General features: G+C 34.4%; 1 protein-coding gene across 1 annotated transcript in view; it reads left to right on the top strand.

Moving 5' to 3' along the window:
• The window catches only part of LOC145274735 (deoxyribonuclease-1-like 1), a gene marked incomplete at its 5' end in the record, with an annotated part of 38,320 nt that extends 20,022 nt beyond the window's left edge, over positions 1 to 18,298 (top strand). The window contains one exon of the mRNA XM_080127481.1: positions 11,082 to 18,298. Within this exon, the coding sequence (XP_079983607.1) occupies positions 11,082 to 11,231 (150 nt within the window). The remainder of the gene's footprint in view (positions 1 to 11,081) is intronic.
• Positions 18,299 to 18,877: the final 579 nt, after the last annotated feature.

Raw genomic sequence — 18,877 nt, 5'->3', positions numbered from 1 at the left:
TTGTGTAGTGGACTATGTGACATTTACTCTTAAGGTCGCAAATTTAGGGGTTATCCCTCATTCAGAGCCTATTTTTGTCACTTTTTTACAGTTATAATATATTTCGGTCATAGACATTTGTTTGCCTAGTTTTTCATATGAATTATAAAATATCTATTTCCCCAAAACCCCTTCTTTGATGGAGGGGAGACTGAAACTTGCTGCTACGGTTTCAAATGATCTGAAATAACAGCAAGGGGAGACTTGATTCCAAATATTTCTTATATGTTTTATGTCTCCTTTTTTGTTTCCATACATAAAGTAAATTTCACAATGTATAAGGATTATTTGATACGTGAGATATTCATAATTGTACCTTATTTCCATACACAATAAATGCCGGAACACAAAGGCGTATGGAGTCGATATCCTGTTGAGTTTATTCTCCTTGATGTATTGTAACGGCACGTTAATATTCTACACGGGTTTAAAATTGTTATTGTTGTCTTGTTGATTTCTATTGTTACTGATTACTGTTTTTTTTTACTTACTGTTGGAGACTCCTTTCCATGGGATTCATGGATTATCTTATGACATCACTTCCGTTGGTGACGTCACTTCCGGTATCGAGTACCGGCGCCCGGCAGTCTGAGATTGGCACGCGACCTAGCTGAACGTGTGTAAACGGCCTACCGTTCAGGAATGGATTTGCTCAACGCACTTTGCCTGTAATATATGTGAATACATGATTCGTTCCTAAACATCATGTGTTCCTTCGTTCTTTTTACCATTTAACCCCATAACAACTGGCGACAAGGATTCGACTTTCACACGGGTTAACTCCAAAAAAAGAGGAAAAAGAATGAAATTCTAATTGACTTCAAAAGATCGTCGGGTTTAAAAGCTAAGAATTCGGCTGGCAATAACTTGCTAAAACAAAAAAACACACACAAAAAAAAAACAGAAACGAACACATGGCAAAGTTATCCAATTAAATTGTCAGTTACTCTTTTTGTCTCTATATTTAAATTGAAAAAAAAAACTGTCCTTAACGCATTTTTTATCATTTTTAAAAATTAATTTGGTTGTCTATTGAAAGAAGAAAGAAAAAAAAAAAAAGAAAAATGTTGACACAATTTTCACCGCGAGAACAATTCTATTGTAACTGTCTACGGTTTATTCTTATGCAAATTTGAACATTTTTCAAATGAAGTGAAAAGTTTGTTCTTTTTTTTTTTGCCTTTGTTTTTGCTGCTAACTTTATGCATATTTTAACGGGAGAGAAATGTTTTTCCCCCGTTTTCGTTTTAGTTGGACTAAAAAGCAATACTACTTTTTCATGGAGTGGAATTCTATGAAATATTCTATATTTAACTGTCGGTTCTAAAGTGAAAAACTTTTTTTCTTCCGCGTGGGGACCCCCCCCCACACACACACATAAAAAACAGCACTTTTGGTTAATTTCCAGACAATTCCACAATTATTTTTATTCTTTTGCAACTGTAGTACATTTTTTTGTTTTGTTTCGCAATTTTTTTTTGTCCACCCTCATATTGGGTTATCTCTAAGGTTTTTACGAAGAAGCTAGGGATACATTGCTCCCTCTTATACGCACACACTCAAAGAAAGGACATTTTATTTTTTATTTTTTTTTATTATTTTATCTCTCTTCCAAAACGTCAAAAACGGAAATAATTTTTTTTATGCTCTTGGAAAAGCCATTACATGATGGAGGAGGTTAAAGCAGTAGTAATACAGCTTATCAAAACTCAGATGGACCAGCAGCAGAAAACTGAGAAAATTTAAAAGAACATGATAAACATCACCAGTTACAATTTCAAGAAAGGCAACAAGCGTTGGAGGAGAGAATGTTACTTCAACAACAGAGACAAGAAGAGCTATTGTTAAAAATATTCGATAGAACGGAACACAGGGACGACAGTTATGCTTTTCCCCGAAAGTACAATATGGAACGCTATAGAAGCGTTCAACTACCAACCGGAGGTGGATGGGACGTTTGACGCTTTCTATCGGAGGTATGAGGACCTATTCACCGTGGATTATCAAGAGTGGAGCAACGCTAAAAAAAGTTCGCCTACTTTGGGGGAAATTAGAGACCACAGAACATAGCAAGTTTGTGGATTATATTCTCCCCAGGAAGACGAGTGAATTGGAATTTTCTGAAGCCGTCAAACTTTTATCTGAACTATTCAGCCCGAATTCTACGCTCTTTCATAGAAGACGGAAGTGCTTGAACCTGCAAAAAAGCGACGACGATTACATAACCTTCGCGTCCGTGGTAAATAAACACTGAGATGATTTCCGTCTATCTGACCTATCGTTAGATGACTTCAAGTGTTTAATTTTTGCGCAGGGTTTAGTCTCATCCAAAAACGCTGAGATTAGACAACGTGTTCTCTCGAGACTTGAGAGCGAACATGCCCTAACCCTCCAGAAATTGGCTGAAGATTGTCAACGGTTAGTCTGCGTAAGAAACAACTCGAGACACGTCGAGGAGTCAGGCGTAACATTCATTAGAAGGACGACTTTCAGACCGAACAAATACTCACTTCAAAAAAGCAGAGCTGGAAGTAAGAAAACTCAGTCTAATCACCTAATAAGTACCACCCAGTCACAAGACCCGGATCCCCTAGAAGCCCGTGCTATCGCTGCGGCGGGAAACATTGGTCGAGTCAATGTTTTTACAAATATAATTACTGCAACGAATGTGGCAGGAAGGGCCATAAAGTGACCCAGTGCAGGAAGAACAAGGTCAAAAACAGCGTCCGACAGATTAGATTCGATTTGGATTCGGATAAGAACCGGCGCAAATATGTCACAGTTAACATTGCAAATAAAACTGTGCATCTACAATTGGATTCAGGATCAGAGCTGTCCATCATTAACCTTAAGATGTGGAAAAGGCTAAGGAAACAAACCATGCGAAAGACGAACAAATCAGCTCGAGCTGTAACAGGCGATAAAGTGGAATTTGAGGGAGAGCTTACACTCCCGGTGACCTTAAATGGTGTTACTAAAAAAGTGAAAATGTATGTACATATGACATCCGGAAACCTATTCGGTACTGATTGGATGGAGCGATTCGAATTGTGGGACCAATCTATGAATAAATTCTGTCATAGGGTAGAAAACTCGTCTACGGAAGCGCAACAACTGAAGGACGAGTTAAAATAGGAATTTCCAGAAATATTCTCACCAGAACTAGGGAAATGTACAAAGGCTATAGCAAGATTCGAACTAAAAAAAACACTCTGCCCGTTTTCAAGAAGAAACGAATCAGCAGAGAACTCCCGGTGTCTCTACCGCAGATTAAAAGGGAAGCAGACAAGGGTGACTTCATCTGTGACATAAAAAATGAGATCGCCACAAAGGGCGATGTTCCGGAAGCATTTTCGCTCTGCGATGGGGTTTTACTATATGGCGAAAGAGTGGTGATTCCCAAATGTCTCCAAAAACGAATTCTACGGGATTTTCACACAGGACATCCTGGAAAAAATCGTATAAAGAGTTTGATGAGGAGCTTTGTATACTGGCCTAATATGGACAAGGACATCGATGAGAGGATAGACTCTTGCACAGGATGTGCCCTTGCGGCTAAATCACCACCGATTATGTTTAAACCTTGGCCGAAGACTGACCAGCCATGATCTAGGGTGCACATCGATTTTGCGGGTCCACTCGAGGACTATTATTACTTAATCGTAGTCGATAGTTTCACTAAGTGGCCTGGTGTATTGAGGTGCAGAAGACCGACAAGTGGAACGGCTATAAATTTCTTACATAAACTGTTCGCACGTTTCGGTGTAGTCGATTGCATCGAAAGTGATAATGGAACCCAGTTTACGTCTGCTGAGTTCAAAAGTGTTTATGATACGTTCCAAATTAATCATATCACCACTCCCCAATACCATCCGAAGTCGAATGGACAAGCAGAACGCTTCGTGGACACTCTTAAAAGAGCACTGAAAAAGGCTCAAGGGACCCTAACAGGTGAAACACTTCAACAATTTCTACACGTATAGGATTACACCCAATCCGAACACACCAACAGCAGTCTCACCTGCAGAAACGATGTTTGCGCGGAAAGTGAGATCCGTTTTTGACAAGCTCTTATCCAAATAGTCAAGGCCACGAGTGACCACTTATGTACCCAGTAAATGTTTCATGCCAGGTAAAAGAATGTTTTTCAAAAGTTATAAAAAGAACACATCATTCTGGGAGGTGGGTACAATTACTAAGAGAGTCGGTGGCATAGTATATATCACCCAAAGACCAACATATACCCACAAACGTCACCAGAAACAACTAAAATGTTGATTAGTTGAAACCAGCGACAGTCCACCATTGGAAGATGAGCCGATAGACACTGTCTTCGAAACGTTCGATCTTGAACCGCCTCAACCAACACATGAACTACGGCGGTCGTTCCATAAGAGAAAGGTTACTGAGTCATTGATGGTAAACCCTAAAAGGAAGAGGCACTGACAGCTTTTACGAGCAAAAAGCTTGGACGCCCCTCCATGGGATTAATGGACTATCTCATGGCGTCACTTCCTCTAGTGACGTCACTTCCGGTATCGAGTACCGGTGCGCGATAGTCAGAGATTGGCACGCGGCCAAGCTGGGCGTATGCAAACGTCCTACCGTTGAGGAATGGATTTGCTCAACTCACTTTGCCTGTAATATATGTGAATACATGTTTCGTTCCTAAAAATTCTGTGTTCCTTCTGTTCTTATTACCATTTGACCCCATAACACTTATGTTTCTGGCCTTGGCGGCTGTGAGCTACAAGGCGCCAGAGATGACTACAAGGGCGAGAGAGCCGTTCAACCCTCACCCCCACCAAACTAGAGCAAACCATCCGAAAATTATAATTGACGTGCAACAATTCATGGAAAATTAACTTTCAATAGATCTTCCGAAGTGAGAACTAATTTCCAAACATAAAAGTATTTGTTGATGACAAAAAACTTAAAAGTTATTAATTCTCCAAACGACCTAAAAGTTATTGGTGCAACCAAAATAGTTAAATGCATTGCAGATAGTCAAATGCAAATGACTACACACTTAGAATTATTTTCGACACCCGAAGACTGCATAAAGTCGGCAAAAAAAGAAATCATAATTACGTATGGGAACTCTGTTTCGTATTTCATGTGCCATTCTATGTAGAGGGAGAACACATTGCAGCATCCCATACGAAGTACGGGGATATCACTAAGATTGCTTGCGACGAACATTTCTCAGTCTGGCAATTTGAAATTATTCTAGACCGTCAGGCTTTTAATGAAATCCTTCATTTTCTTTAGAGGAAGACAAGATATCTGGTGTAATCGCAGGCAGGAGGCCTTTGTGTTGAGGGTTCACCTGGGCACTAAGGTTGGGGTATCCATTAGAAGAGAATCATCACCAGAGACTACTCACAAAAAAAACATAAACAACAACATTGACGAATTCCCCGATTTTAGCACGACAATAAAACTACCTAGAGAAAATAAGTGGCTGCTAGTCACTGGGGGGAAAAGACCCTGAGAGATTAAGTTTGAAGAGAAACTACTTAAAATGTTTAAAAAATAAATGAATAAATAAATAAAGCCCCGGGGAAAAATCCTTGAATTAAAAAAAACTGGAAAAAGTTCCAAAAAGCCTTGGCCCAAGTACTCCATTAAAAATAATCACCAGCCCTGTAAGCAAATCAAAATCATCACCAAAAATCATGCCTCCCCTATCACCGCGCCCATAAAAAAACAAAAATCGAATTAATCCCTCTCAGTCGATCATATAAAAGACCTAAATTAAACTCTTCAAAACCACCCCTCTTGTCTCCCCTCTTCAGACCCCAAAGAATTCCCTTTCCAGTATCACCAACAAAGTCCCAGCCACAATCACCATTCCTACACAAGAGACTCAAAGGTACCCTCCGTTTCGCCAGTAAAAACCAAATTGAATATCTTTCCCTCTCAACCAATCACCCAAACAATATACCCTCACCTAAAGAAAAGAAAAACCATCTCTATATCTACACGAGCATGATCTTTGACTCATCATAGCTAATACAATCGCAAGAACTCTCTTCCGTTTGTCTGTTTCCCACCTGATAAGGTTACACGCAATAACCCTTATCCCCGAGTGGCCTCCGGGCCCTGATAAGTGGTGACTTCCTTCTAAAAAAAAGAGCTAAAGACCACAAATTAAGTGATCTCCGCACATTTTTGAAATTTACAATTTACAAATGGGAACTGCACGAAAGATCCGAAGAAATTCCCTGATGCCACCAGAATACTAGCAGTGATTCAAGCCCGGGATAAAAATAAATAATTCGGGACAAAATGAACGCCCGCACATGAAGTTTTCAGACGAATTCAAGAAGACGGTTTCAAATAAAAGGAAAATAGATGCGTTTTTTATGGAACAAGTTAAATATCTAGGATAAACAATAGACAGGAATTAGAAAAGATCCGACTCACATCTAGCAGATGCAATAAAGTATATGCCAGCTCCAGAATACAAAGTGTCATTACAAAATGTCCTTGCTACATCATATTTATCTGTATAACAGTAGATATGCGTGGCTATGTAAAAATATTTAACCGATAAACTTTTAAACTACTGGTCAGGTAATACAGAAATTAACACGAAATAATAGTTATATACAAAGGATTGTTAATAATACGATCATTGTTTGGATGGATGAATAACGTCTAGAGAAATATGTCAGCAGGTTAAAATGTAAAATATTCATTTCTATGTTTGAATATGCCTATTACTTTTGCGCATGCACAAATTCATTTATAGACTGAAGTGGATTAATTTAATTTTCTTCTTGTCTAACTCTCGATATTTATATTGGTAGGTAACGGGAGTTGAACGCTAAGATTTCTGATTTCAATTCTAACTGATGCCATCTATTTCATTTATTTTAAACTTTTTAAATCAGTACAATATATTAGGTACAATATAATATTCAATGAAGAATTTTCTCTACAATAATAAATATGAAATATGCATGAATTAAAATATATTTAAGCATATTTTACGAGCGAGGAAGGCCGTAGCTGCCCCCCGCCCCCGATTTGGTTTTAAATATACATAACTTACGAGCGCCTCTAAACAAACTATTAAAGGATGAAATGGATCTGGACGGTAGAATGAATTTGGAGACATTTGAAAATAAATAACATTCTCATGTTTTAATTATTCTGAATACATTATGATCCAGAGCGCAAAACCGTTATAATACTTGGTCATAATGCATTTCATTTTACACAGAATAAACGATAATTTGCTGAAGTCTATAGCGCATGCGTCTCATACACATTTGCCGGCAAAAAAGAGCTACTCTAAAATTGAAAAAAAAGGTGTTGATGCAGTAACAAAATTTTATAGTTTCGTGCATGTAAAATGATTGTTATTACAAACCGATCAATAACCTTTATTAACGATTTATGTACCGACAAAAAAGGATTTATTAATACATACAGCGAACCGATTACAGGGATGGAGCAACATCCTCCTAAATTACATGAAATAGAGCATTTTCCATCTTCAAATGCCGACGGACTGTCTAGACTGATACCAAGATCTGTTAAGCATTTTTAAGACTGGTTAATTACTTGAGGTAAAAACAAGTCATTTAAGAGTTTCCAGTGACACTTGAATAAATAAAGACGAATGCAATAAACGATGTTTTTTTCTAAGGAACATAAAAAGGACATAATAGAAAAGAACCGAAAATTTTCGTATGGTATTTTATCTGCAGCGACGTATAATGATCGGGTAGTCATTCTAGTACTATTACAGAAACGTATTCTAAGAGTTTCATGAAGGTCACTCAGGCATTTCAAGAATGGACCGAGATATTGAGAATACAGTTAAATCATGTAAACGCTTTGCATTAGCAGAAAATACGCCTCACCTACAATAGTAGTATTGAATAGTTTCACTAAATGTCCAGAGATATTTAAAGTGTAAAAACAACGGCAACAGCAACAATAAGGTTCTTTGCTTGAAAAATTCGCACCGTTAGTGGATTGTGTAATATCGGATAATTGCACAAATCATGTCCAGTAAATCTAAAACGTTTTGTCAGTCATTTTTAGTGGAATTCATCACAGTTGTGCCGTATCATGCTATAAACAACGGTCAGGCTGAACGATTTATCGAAAATTCATTTGAACTCATACATAGATACGTTGCTTTTTCTGCTTATCCTAAAGTAGATGCATTTTACCATTCTAAACACTTTCTCACACCTGAGACTGTTCTCCATTTACAAATCAACTACCAGACTATATATGGAGCCCTGTTATTTGGGCTGGTTATCTCTGTCCTATTTGAAGGTTCTTAATAAAGTGCCAAAACGTATTTTTAATTTAATTGCTCCCAACCGTTTCTCCTTCACTGCAACCTCTCTCACACAGACGTAATATTGCTAACTTCATTCGTTTTATATAAATACTGTTATGGTATGTGTTATTTAGACCTGTATAATCAATTCACTGCTTCCTTTGTTCCAGTTCGTCTGACTTGTTGGTCTAGTGCTCTCCATCGATTAGCTGTTTTGATACCCCAGTGTAATACAGCGTCTTATTCCAGTAGTTTCTTTCTGTTCATTGTTTTCATTTAAGGACATTTAAATAAAAATTATTAACCTGAAATTTTGTATAATATCTAGGCCTTATGTAAGGAGAAATTATTTTGACAAAAGCGTATATCTAGCAACAAATGTAAGAAATAACAAAATAATTACCAAATGTACTAAAAGGTCATTTGAATAAAAAAAACCTGAACCTGACATCTTGTTTAATACCTAGGCGTTCTGTAACAAGAAATCATTTTGACAAAAGCGTGCATCTGGCGAAATGCAAGAAACAATAAAATAATTATCAAATGTACCAAAAGGTCATTTGAATAAAAAAAATATGGACCTGACATTAGGCACCCGCTGTAAAGAAGCAACAAACTTGATCAATTATCAAAATGAACATAAGTAATGAGTATGATGTTTGAAAGGTCATTTTCGGCAAAAGGTTACACAGGTGTAACCAAACACAGGTCAATCCAGTGAAACAACAATGGACAAATATAACTCCCTTGGAATTTCGCTAATGATAATACCGTCCCAAAGAGGCGTTGAAGGTGTTTAGAAATGGTTATATAATAACAACCAAAAGGGATATCGTTGTTGATTGAAGATTTGGGCTCTAAAAGAATGTTATGTTGTGCCTTTTGGCTATGATTACAGTGTAGTATCTGTGTTATGTTGTGGCAGGCAATGCCAAAGGTGTGAATTATTATTATTATTATTATTATTATTATTATTATTATTATTGATTTATTAACTGTTGTGGACAAAAAGATATGCAGAGTGAATATTTTGAAAAAAAATGATGTTTGCCTAAAATATTTATGTTAAAAATCAATTTTAATTTAGATTTATAAACAACAGCTCAGCCCGGATTTGCTCGGGCCCTATCTACTGTTCATAACTTTATGTGCATATGTATATATATATATATATATTACAAAGTTTGATTCATGTCCAGGTAACCTATATATAAAATTTCAGGTTTTTATACTAAAAATTGGCGGAGGAGTTTAGTAGAGTCTGCAAAGGTCAACTCTTTCAACTTTGACCTTTTGGCAGACAAATTTTCACCCCAAAACTGATTAAAATGGTTGCTTCATGTCTGAATACCCTTTATGTAAAATTTCAAATGTTTAGACCAAAAATTGGCTGAATAGTTTGCTAGAGACCGCAAACGTCAAATCTTTTGAACTTTGACTCCTTGGCAGCACAAATTTTCGACTGAAACCGATTAAAAAGCTTGTCCCATCTCTGAATACCCTTTATGTAAAATTTCAAATGACCAGAAATTGACTGAGTAATTTGGTAGAGACCGCAGTAGTAAAATAAAATTTAAACTTTGACCCCAATTTTGACACCTTAACATTTATTTTGGGGGGCTCAAATCAAATTATAAAGTTTGATCCATATCAAGTGTTTAGACCCAAAATTGGTGGAGGAGTTTGGTAGAGTTTTCAAACGTTAAATCGTTGAACTTTTACCCCTTGACAGCCAGATTTCTGGTCGAAAACCGATTACAAAGATTTTCCCAAATCTCATTATTTGGTAATGAGTTATTTGGTAGGGAAATGTACACACACGCGTGCGCGCACACACACACACTCACACACATGCACAAATACACACAATTTCACTTTTATAGATACATCGATAGAGTGATGAAATATTACAGAGATATTTATGTAATAAAAAAGATTAAGGAATTCAGTTTTATAAATAATAAACAATGGAATTTACCCGGTAACGAAGAAAGAATAAGTTTTGATATATAGACTAGAGATATAAGTAAGAGAGCTTAACAAGGGAGCCGTCCACGAGAGGAAGTTGGCTTTGTCAGTCGTGGAAACAGTCGACTGAGATAACTAAGAGACGATGTAAGGACTAAAGGGAGAGAAGCGTTGTAAATCCCTGAGGAAAGCATCTAACTGTGAAAATGAGAATAAATGAGGAAAAACAAAAAGAAATCCTGTTGTTACTGCTTCCCAGTGAAATGTTTTCTTGTCGTGTCCAAGAGACGAAGAGAGCCACAATCTAAGGTTAGTAGTCCGTTATGTGTGCATATGTTTCATGTTTTATGAACCCGTCCCGAGCTAATGACTGTTACTTTGTTCTGTTTGAATATGTGTCAACACACACACACACACTAGACGATACACGAACATTGGTTTTATACACGTATATTTATATAGACTAGATGCGCATGAACGCATGTATATAAGCTCGTTATATACTACCCCACAATTCAACAGGAATCAACCCATCGAATCCCTGTGCATGCATCTCCCTCCTAACAACTAACCATCCATAACAGCCACTGATAATAAAGATATATTGTTATATTTTTATATATCACTGTGTCGTCATTTTTTAAACACAGCAGCAATACAACAAAATATGTTAATCATAATAACAGTAATTTTCATTATTAAAAAAAATCAGTTAAAAATTAGATTAAAAAAATCTTTTTTTTTTCTTTCTTCTTTATATTTGCAGGGAAAGCTAGCAACCGTGTGGACTTCCTTACTCTTATCGAAATGTGTCCAGAAAGTGCTGAAAGAAAATAACATGGAGCTGGATGATTTTAAAGACATCTCTGGCAATTTAGGGAACGAGTATATCGATTCGATCTCTAATCAATTATAACAATGATGCCTAATACAAGGCGGCATCTAATTAACATCTGAATTCGATATATCTATGACTAAACGAAAAATATTCCACGGGTAAACAAATGGACACTTATTTAACCTAAATACTATTTAAAAAATATTATTTACAAAATTTTTACATAATAATCAAACAATCTAGTTCGCATAAAGAGGTTGCGCGTTTTAATGGTACCACTCTCGTTTTCGTAGTTCTTGAACTTTTTTAGTCAAAAATAGGAGGCTTTACTTTGGGATGACCTTTGTATGCAGTGATTAAATATATGATACTCTTTTGTTCCAACGCAACATATTCTTTTAACTATTAATCCTATTATTAAATTAAATAAAATAAAATAAAATAAAAACTATAAATGCACCGAGCCTCAAAGGAAAAGAAAAAAGAAAACGACAACAATCGCCCCTGATGATAATCGGACGCATCGATAGAAAGCGCTTAAGAACAATATGGCTGAACAACAACTTTTGGGCGCCATTTTATACAACCTGCCAGTTGATATAAAAAAGACTGCGCGACAAATGGAAAAGATATCCAGAAAAATCGGAAAAAAATAACCCTGCTGTGTTCAATCAGACGTGCTTGTATATATATATATATATATATATATATATATATATATATAAAAGAATAATAAAGCAAAGTATCTCCATTGCATTTAATAATGTTTGCTTGAATATATATGTGTTTGTGTGTGTGTGTGTGTGTGTGTGTGTGTGTGTGAGTGTTTGTGTGTGTGTGTGTGTGTGTGTTCAAGCAAACATTATTAAATGTAACGGAGACACTTTGTTTTATGATTCTTTTTTCTATTTTTTCGATTTTTCGTATAATGTTTTTTTTATATCAAAATCATAGATATTAATGAAGGTTCCATAATTGTCACTGTCACAAACGCTTTCGATTCCTCCACGAATCATCTTCAGGTGTTGAGGAAATAAAAGTGAGAAGGAACGAAAATAGAAAATAAAAAGCGAAAAATAAAACATACATTAAACCGCGTTAGGTGATGGAAAGTAAAAAAATATAAAGTCGATGAGAAGTCGATTAAAAATTAATTTATTAAAATCAGCAAGTTTGTGGGCACGATTCGCAGAGTACGTTTATCACGCACTACGCAAGACATTTTTATATAATTCTGCTTTTCTCGAATGCAATATTATTTATAGTAGGGTGATGCGTTTTAATGTATGACGTTTCAAGAATTTTTAATTTTTTAAGATTATTTTCACCTTGTATAATTTATATATATATATATATATATATATATATATATATATATAGTCATCCACATACAGTACTGTTTCGCTGTATCACAGCTCATCAGTGCGGCTAGGCAGACAACTACTTCAAGCCAGGATCAAAACCCAACCGCCAAAACGACGGTCAAGACTTCTCACCACTATGCTTTTCCGCTGCTGCTGTGCAGGTAGTGAATTAACGATGTTTTGATATCGTCCATTAAATACCTAAGCTCGATTTGTTTACACAAAGAGCGTTGCTTAATATGCTAATGGCAGTTTCTATATCACTTCCCAATATCCAAGATAGGGAGCATTATAGTCATCCACATACAGTACTTTCAATGTCTGTGTCTGTGTTTGTATAATATTTGTGTGTATAAAGAGAAAGGTCAGAGATTATATATAAAATCTAAACGTGCACTCTTATGTATAATATACAATGGGAAGAAAATGGAAATTTCTCTCAATCTCCAATTGCACGTTCAAGAGAACAATAAAGGCATCTTAAACCATCAAACATATCAAATTTTTATAAAGTTTAAATCATGAAATTTTCTGGGGAATACAATGGAAGTTGTACGAATCTCTAACTTAATGGAGTTAGTGGGGGAGGGGTCTCCTTTAAAACTTCAAATATATTTATTTTTATGAAATTCATTCCACAGGTGTAACATTCTCCGGGGAAAACAATAGAACTGGTTAGCAAATCATTGTATTACACCCTTTTGTGCCAAATATCTACATGCTTCCATCTCTAAGTGGGCCATGGGTACACAAGTTCCTTTGAACCTTTGCATATGCGTATTCAATTTTAGTGAAATTTAAAGTATATGTATGAAACAATAATTCAGAGTTTTTAAAGAATCAGTTTCTTCTATATTGTGCTGTGGAATGGGAGTAAAATCAGAGAAACTGATACAGTCTTATGAGCACTATGAATAAACACAAAGTAATTTTTTTTTAATCCCGAACAACGTTGGGTTTTCCTGCAAATTATATCTAATTAACTTGCAATATTTTGGTTATTTGATTATTTGGGTTTTTTGGGTTTTTTTTAATTTGATCCAGACAAGGCATGAAGACATTTTATATAAGGAGCTATAAAAATACTACTTCAGGGTCAAAAACTAACCAACAATAAATGTGAGATGGATGAATTCCTACTAGAAAGTAGCAATTTCATCTCCTTTGTCAGAAACATCTCTCATGGGATGTAAAGATTAAAGGAGAAAATAAAATAAGGGAAGCAAGAGTTATAAGTTTGTCAAAAGTAAAACCAAGATTCACTTTTTTTAAAGAAATATTCTTAACAAGACTCTTTAACTCAATTTGCATGAGTGACTTTATGCAAATTACTCATTACTTAAGGCGAGGCAATATATAAACATTAAAAAAAAAAGAACCTTGGACGAGAGGAGCTCAAAAGAAATTTACTGAAAGAAATAAAAACACTTCTGCTCACCTCTGCTACCTAATTTTCTTCAACATTCTTCAACTGTTTTGGAAACTACCAAACTTAACAGCTGACATAAGTATTACTCTTAATTATATTTGTAATTATAATTGATTATAATTTGTTTTTGAATGCAATAACTTGTTGGTTTTTAATTTCATTCGTCCAAAAAGTGGAAAGTTGTTCTGCTACAAAAGATTGTTTTTTTCTACAAAAAAAAAAAAAAAAAAAAATGTGTTAGAAATAACAAAGTCAAGAAAATTTTTAACACTTTCTAAATTTTAGTTACTCAAATAATGGAATATATTCTTTTAGGCTTTCTCTATGTGAGAGTAAGTGGCCTCCCTTGTATCGTTTTTGTTTTAGTAATAAATCATTAGGGTTTGTTTTACTATACACAGATTCGAAAAAGTTGTCAAAAAACAAATATATGAAAAATAAATGTTATCAAAGGCAAAATAAGTTACTTTTCTACCTAACTGGATAAGTTTTTAGTGTTTTTATTTAATGTAAAATGTTTATTCAGTTCAAAAAACATGCAATGTTTATGGGTATATTTGAAAAAGACGAATGGCAGCGAGCTTACTGTAGGATACGTTAAGTTTGGGAAAATGAGCTCAAACTAAAAAACTACACAAAATACTGTTAGAAACTCACTCAATACATGTTTACTATGACATAAGCTGACATATATTCGGTGGGTTTCTAATATTATTTTGTATAATTTTTTTAGTTTGAACTCATTTTCCCAAACTTAACATATTCAACAGCAAACTCGCTGTCATTTGTCCTTTTCAAATATATTGATAAGCGCTGCATGGTTTTTGAACCGAATAAACATTTTACATTAAATAAAAACACTAAAACATTCATCAAGTTAAGTAGAAAAGTAACTTATCTTGCCTTTGATGACATTTATTTGTTATATATTTGTTTTTTGACAACTTTTTCAAATCCAAACAAACCCAATCATTATTATTCCCCCCTCTTAAGATCTTTCTACCTAACATTCTTTCCTCTTATATACCTAACTTCCTATTTATCTCGATATTTAAGCAATATTAATTAGGATCAAATCTCAATAATTCCATCTTAAATATTATTACTCATCCACAACTTTGAAACTATCAGTTGACCTTACAATATATCTTTGATACTAAGTCAGCTCCATTAAAAGTTCCCTTCCCAAATCTCTATGATTATGTAGAAACCTTAAATATACCAATCATTTTAATTTCTTTTTTCTTACATGGTAGTCACCACTTATCAAGGCCCGGAAGCCACTCGGGGATAAGGATTATTGTGTGTACAGTAATCAATGGGACAGTATCATAGAAATCGTTAGTATTGGATATTTTATAAAGTGTCTTACTTAAGGTTCATCAGGAATTTGTTTATATTGGACTTGAAGACATCCAAGTTGTAGTCAGGTGGGAAACAGGCAAACGGAAGAGAGTTCCACAAGCGTGCACTTCTAAGAAAGAAGCTTTGTTCATGGAATCTATGTTTTGGTTTTGGCACAGATAAAGAGTGGGGGAAATTATTGATAGTGGTTTCAGATAGACGAGTGTTTTTCATGAAACTTGCATTCAGTATTATAACAATCAGTTTTTTTACTGTATATTATCCCATTTATTTATGTGAAATATTTGTATTTTAATTAGACCATTTATTATCTCAATAATATAGTTATTAATGCCATGTGATTTCAACTACCTGAATGCAGTTGTCACAAACAAAATAGGTGACACCAAAGAAATAAGACAACGTATTGTAATGACAAGGACAGCAATGATTGTGTTAACCAGTATTTGGAAAGACAGATCCATTTCACAACACACAAAGAAACGACTCCTGCAAGCCTTGGTATTCTCAATAATAACATACGCAGCAGAATGTTAGGTCTTGAAGAAAGTCGACAAGAGGAAAATTGCTGCTTTTGAATTGTGGTGCTACCGTAGATTTCTTTGTGGAAGTTGGGTAGACAAGTGTACAAACGAATGGGTTCTGGAGAAGATTGGGCCATGCCGAAGACAGCTGGACAACATCAATGACAGGAAATTGCGATTTTTTGGGACACATGGCAAGAACAGATGACCTAACAAACGATCTACTCTTTGTTACACCTCCTGACAAAAGAGGATGTGGAAGTACCAAAAACAAGAATGTTAAACAAAGTGAAGGACATAGCGGACATTACGATATCTGAGTTGCGCAGAACTGGAGTCAATTGCAATGATTCATGAAGACTGCCATGGTTTGTCAGTAATGACTATTCCGTCAAAGAGAGACAGAGAGAATTAAATGATAATAATATCTAATTAACTTACAATATAATCGATATAATTAAATGAAAGAGGTTATCTCCCCTGCATTGTAATCTTTTTAAGATAACTCTTATTATTTGCTCATTTATCGACCTTGGATGGAATTTTTAATTCTTTTATGGTTGTACTGTAATGGAGGCGATCGTTGGGTATTTGAATGGTTTTGTTAATCCATGCGAGTGATCTCCCCTGAACACTTTCCTAGGTAGTGAGGGGACTTCTAAACCAGACGTTATGAGGCCGCCAATAAAGTTTTTACTAGTTTTAGAAGAAGAGTATAAAGAAAAAATTCTCTCCTTATCCGTTATTTTAGTTCATTATTTACGTGTTTACGTTCTTCTTTCTACATATTAACGGAGTTTTTTATGGTTTTTATCTGATGTTTAAACTCTTAATTCTATAAAAATTCTCTGGTTTTATAATTTTTACTATACTTTAAACACTATTATTTGCGCCTTTACCATGAATTTGTGGTGGCATGGTGTCTTGTCTTCGTGGAAGTCATCTTGGATGACAATAGCATCTTTGTATATGGCCAAGAACCGCATCAAAATTTAATACAAAGTGGATATGAATGTAATGTTTTAGTGAAAGAAAGAAAATGAAGGATATATATATATATATATATATATATATATATATATATATATATATATATAGAGAGAGAGAGAGAGAGAGAGAGAGAGAGAGAATGTAAGTTTAATTATTTGTCGCACTGACATTGATATTAAAAGCCCGCTTTTTATTTTAAAAAGTTGCTTATACACTTAGTCATGAATATATTAACGACTTCAAAAAGCATAACTAATTTGCATATTCCTTGAAAAAAAAACATTAATTCACTGTTCATATTTTTTGTTTTCTTATCAGACGATTCGTTTCATTTCACTATTATGCACAGTTTTAGTTGTGCATATTTTCTACATTCTGAATAATTGCATAACATTTAGATCTGAATTTAGAGTAAATCTCTGTCTGTGGAACGATCTCTACCAAACTACTCTGTCAGTTTTTGATCGACAGATTTGAAATTTCATATATGATGTATTCGGACCTGTGGAACAAAATTGATTTGTTTTTTTTTAGGTGGAAAAATAGCTGCTAAAAGGTCCAAATTAAAACATTGAGACTCTTCAAGCATAGTTCAACATAATGTGTATGTTCGACACATGAGCACATATACGTTTAACTGCATTAATTTGCCAAGATTTTATATACATATGTCGTTAGCTTATATGGTAGCGAATACTGCTAGGAAACTAAATGTTTCGGTTTCGATTCTAGTTAATGGCACTCAAGTCATTTCTTTTTTCCTTTTTAAATATATCGATATTGGGTACAATCTAATAATTAATAGAGAATTGGTTCTATACTAAATATGAAATCCGCATGAATTAAAATCTATTGAAGTGTATTTTACGACCAGGCCATATTGGACAGCCTGCAAGTATATAACACTCACATGCATGTAAAAATGGAAGAAATGTAACATGAAAGAATAAAGGGGTCACCAGTTAGCAAGTGCTACCTAAAACATGAACAGAATTTTGTAAATAAAAATTAGAGAAAAACAATTTTATAACAAAGCATTTTCATACAAGAAATAAGAATATAAAAATAATTTTCATGTTAATAAATGTTCATTCACGCAAACACTTGTTTGATAAAGAAAGTTTAATTTAAGGAGAGTAGAAAGTGTTTACTTTATGCTTATTTTCTGCATCTACATAACTCTCGCTTCCCTTGTTCTCTCTTTTAGTCGTCACATTCTTGTTCAAAGTTCATTCTTGTAAAAGTTATTTTGTTCTGAAAAACTGTCATTAAATCATAGAATGACATTAAATTAAATACTTATTTATTAATAGCTCTATTAGATATTCTAAATTTTAAATATTGAGCTTCATTTTGCTTTTGGAAACTGATTCCTATTTTGGGTTTAGGGAAATTATTATTATACTTATATTATTATATGTATTTACTTTGTTATTATACCTTTTTGATGAATAAAGATATTCATTAAACGTATTTCTTTTGTTTTGATTTTATATGCATACAATCTGGCTTTCCTAAATCCCTATCACATCAGAAAGTTTGCTATTTGAAATATTAATTTAAAATATTTATTTAAAATATTTATTCAAATTATAATTCAAAATAATGAAGATTTAATTCTGTTATGGACATAAAACAAAACCTTCTCGTTCATTCATACAAACTAGCGGGACCTGTGGAAATTCCACGGCTCCATCTTTCATATGTAATATATTACTGCTGGGCATTTTGTGGACGTTTAGTGTGAATAGAGACCCCATGATATTATATGATATATTTTGTTAAAAGTGGAAAAGTCAGTGATGGAACGATTTCAATATTTGTGCCGATTCCAATTCAATTACCGATTCCGATTCTTTATAAATCTCTAAATATTTAACTATAATTGCTATTTTTCCCCTGATTATTGTAAAAAAAAAATATGTTAAATGTACATATATTTTCTCAAACATGAAAATATATATTTTTTTTTAATTACATTTTCACCCCAAATAAGGCACAGTGCACCTTGGATGTAGGGGGCTACTATCAGGGACACAAGTTCCAGGAATA

The sequence above is a fragment of the Euprymna scolopes genome, unplaced genomic scaffold (genome assembly GCF_053919585.1).
Source record: "Euprymna scolopes isolate OS-2025 unplaced genomic scaffold, ASM5391958v1 sca443, whole genome shotgun sequence".
NCBI lineage: Eukaryota > Metazoa > Mollusca > Cephalopoda > Sepiida > Sepiolidae > Euprymna > Euprymna scolopes.
This window is presented reverse-complemented; position numbering and strand designations above follow the sequence as displayed.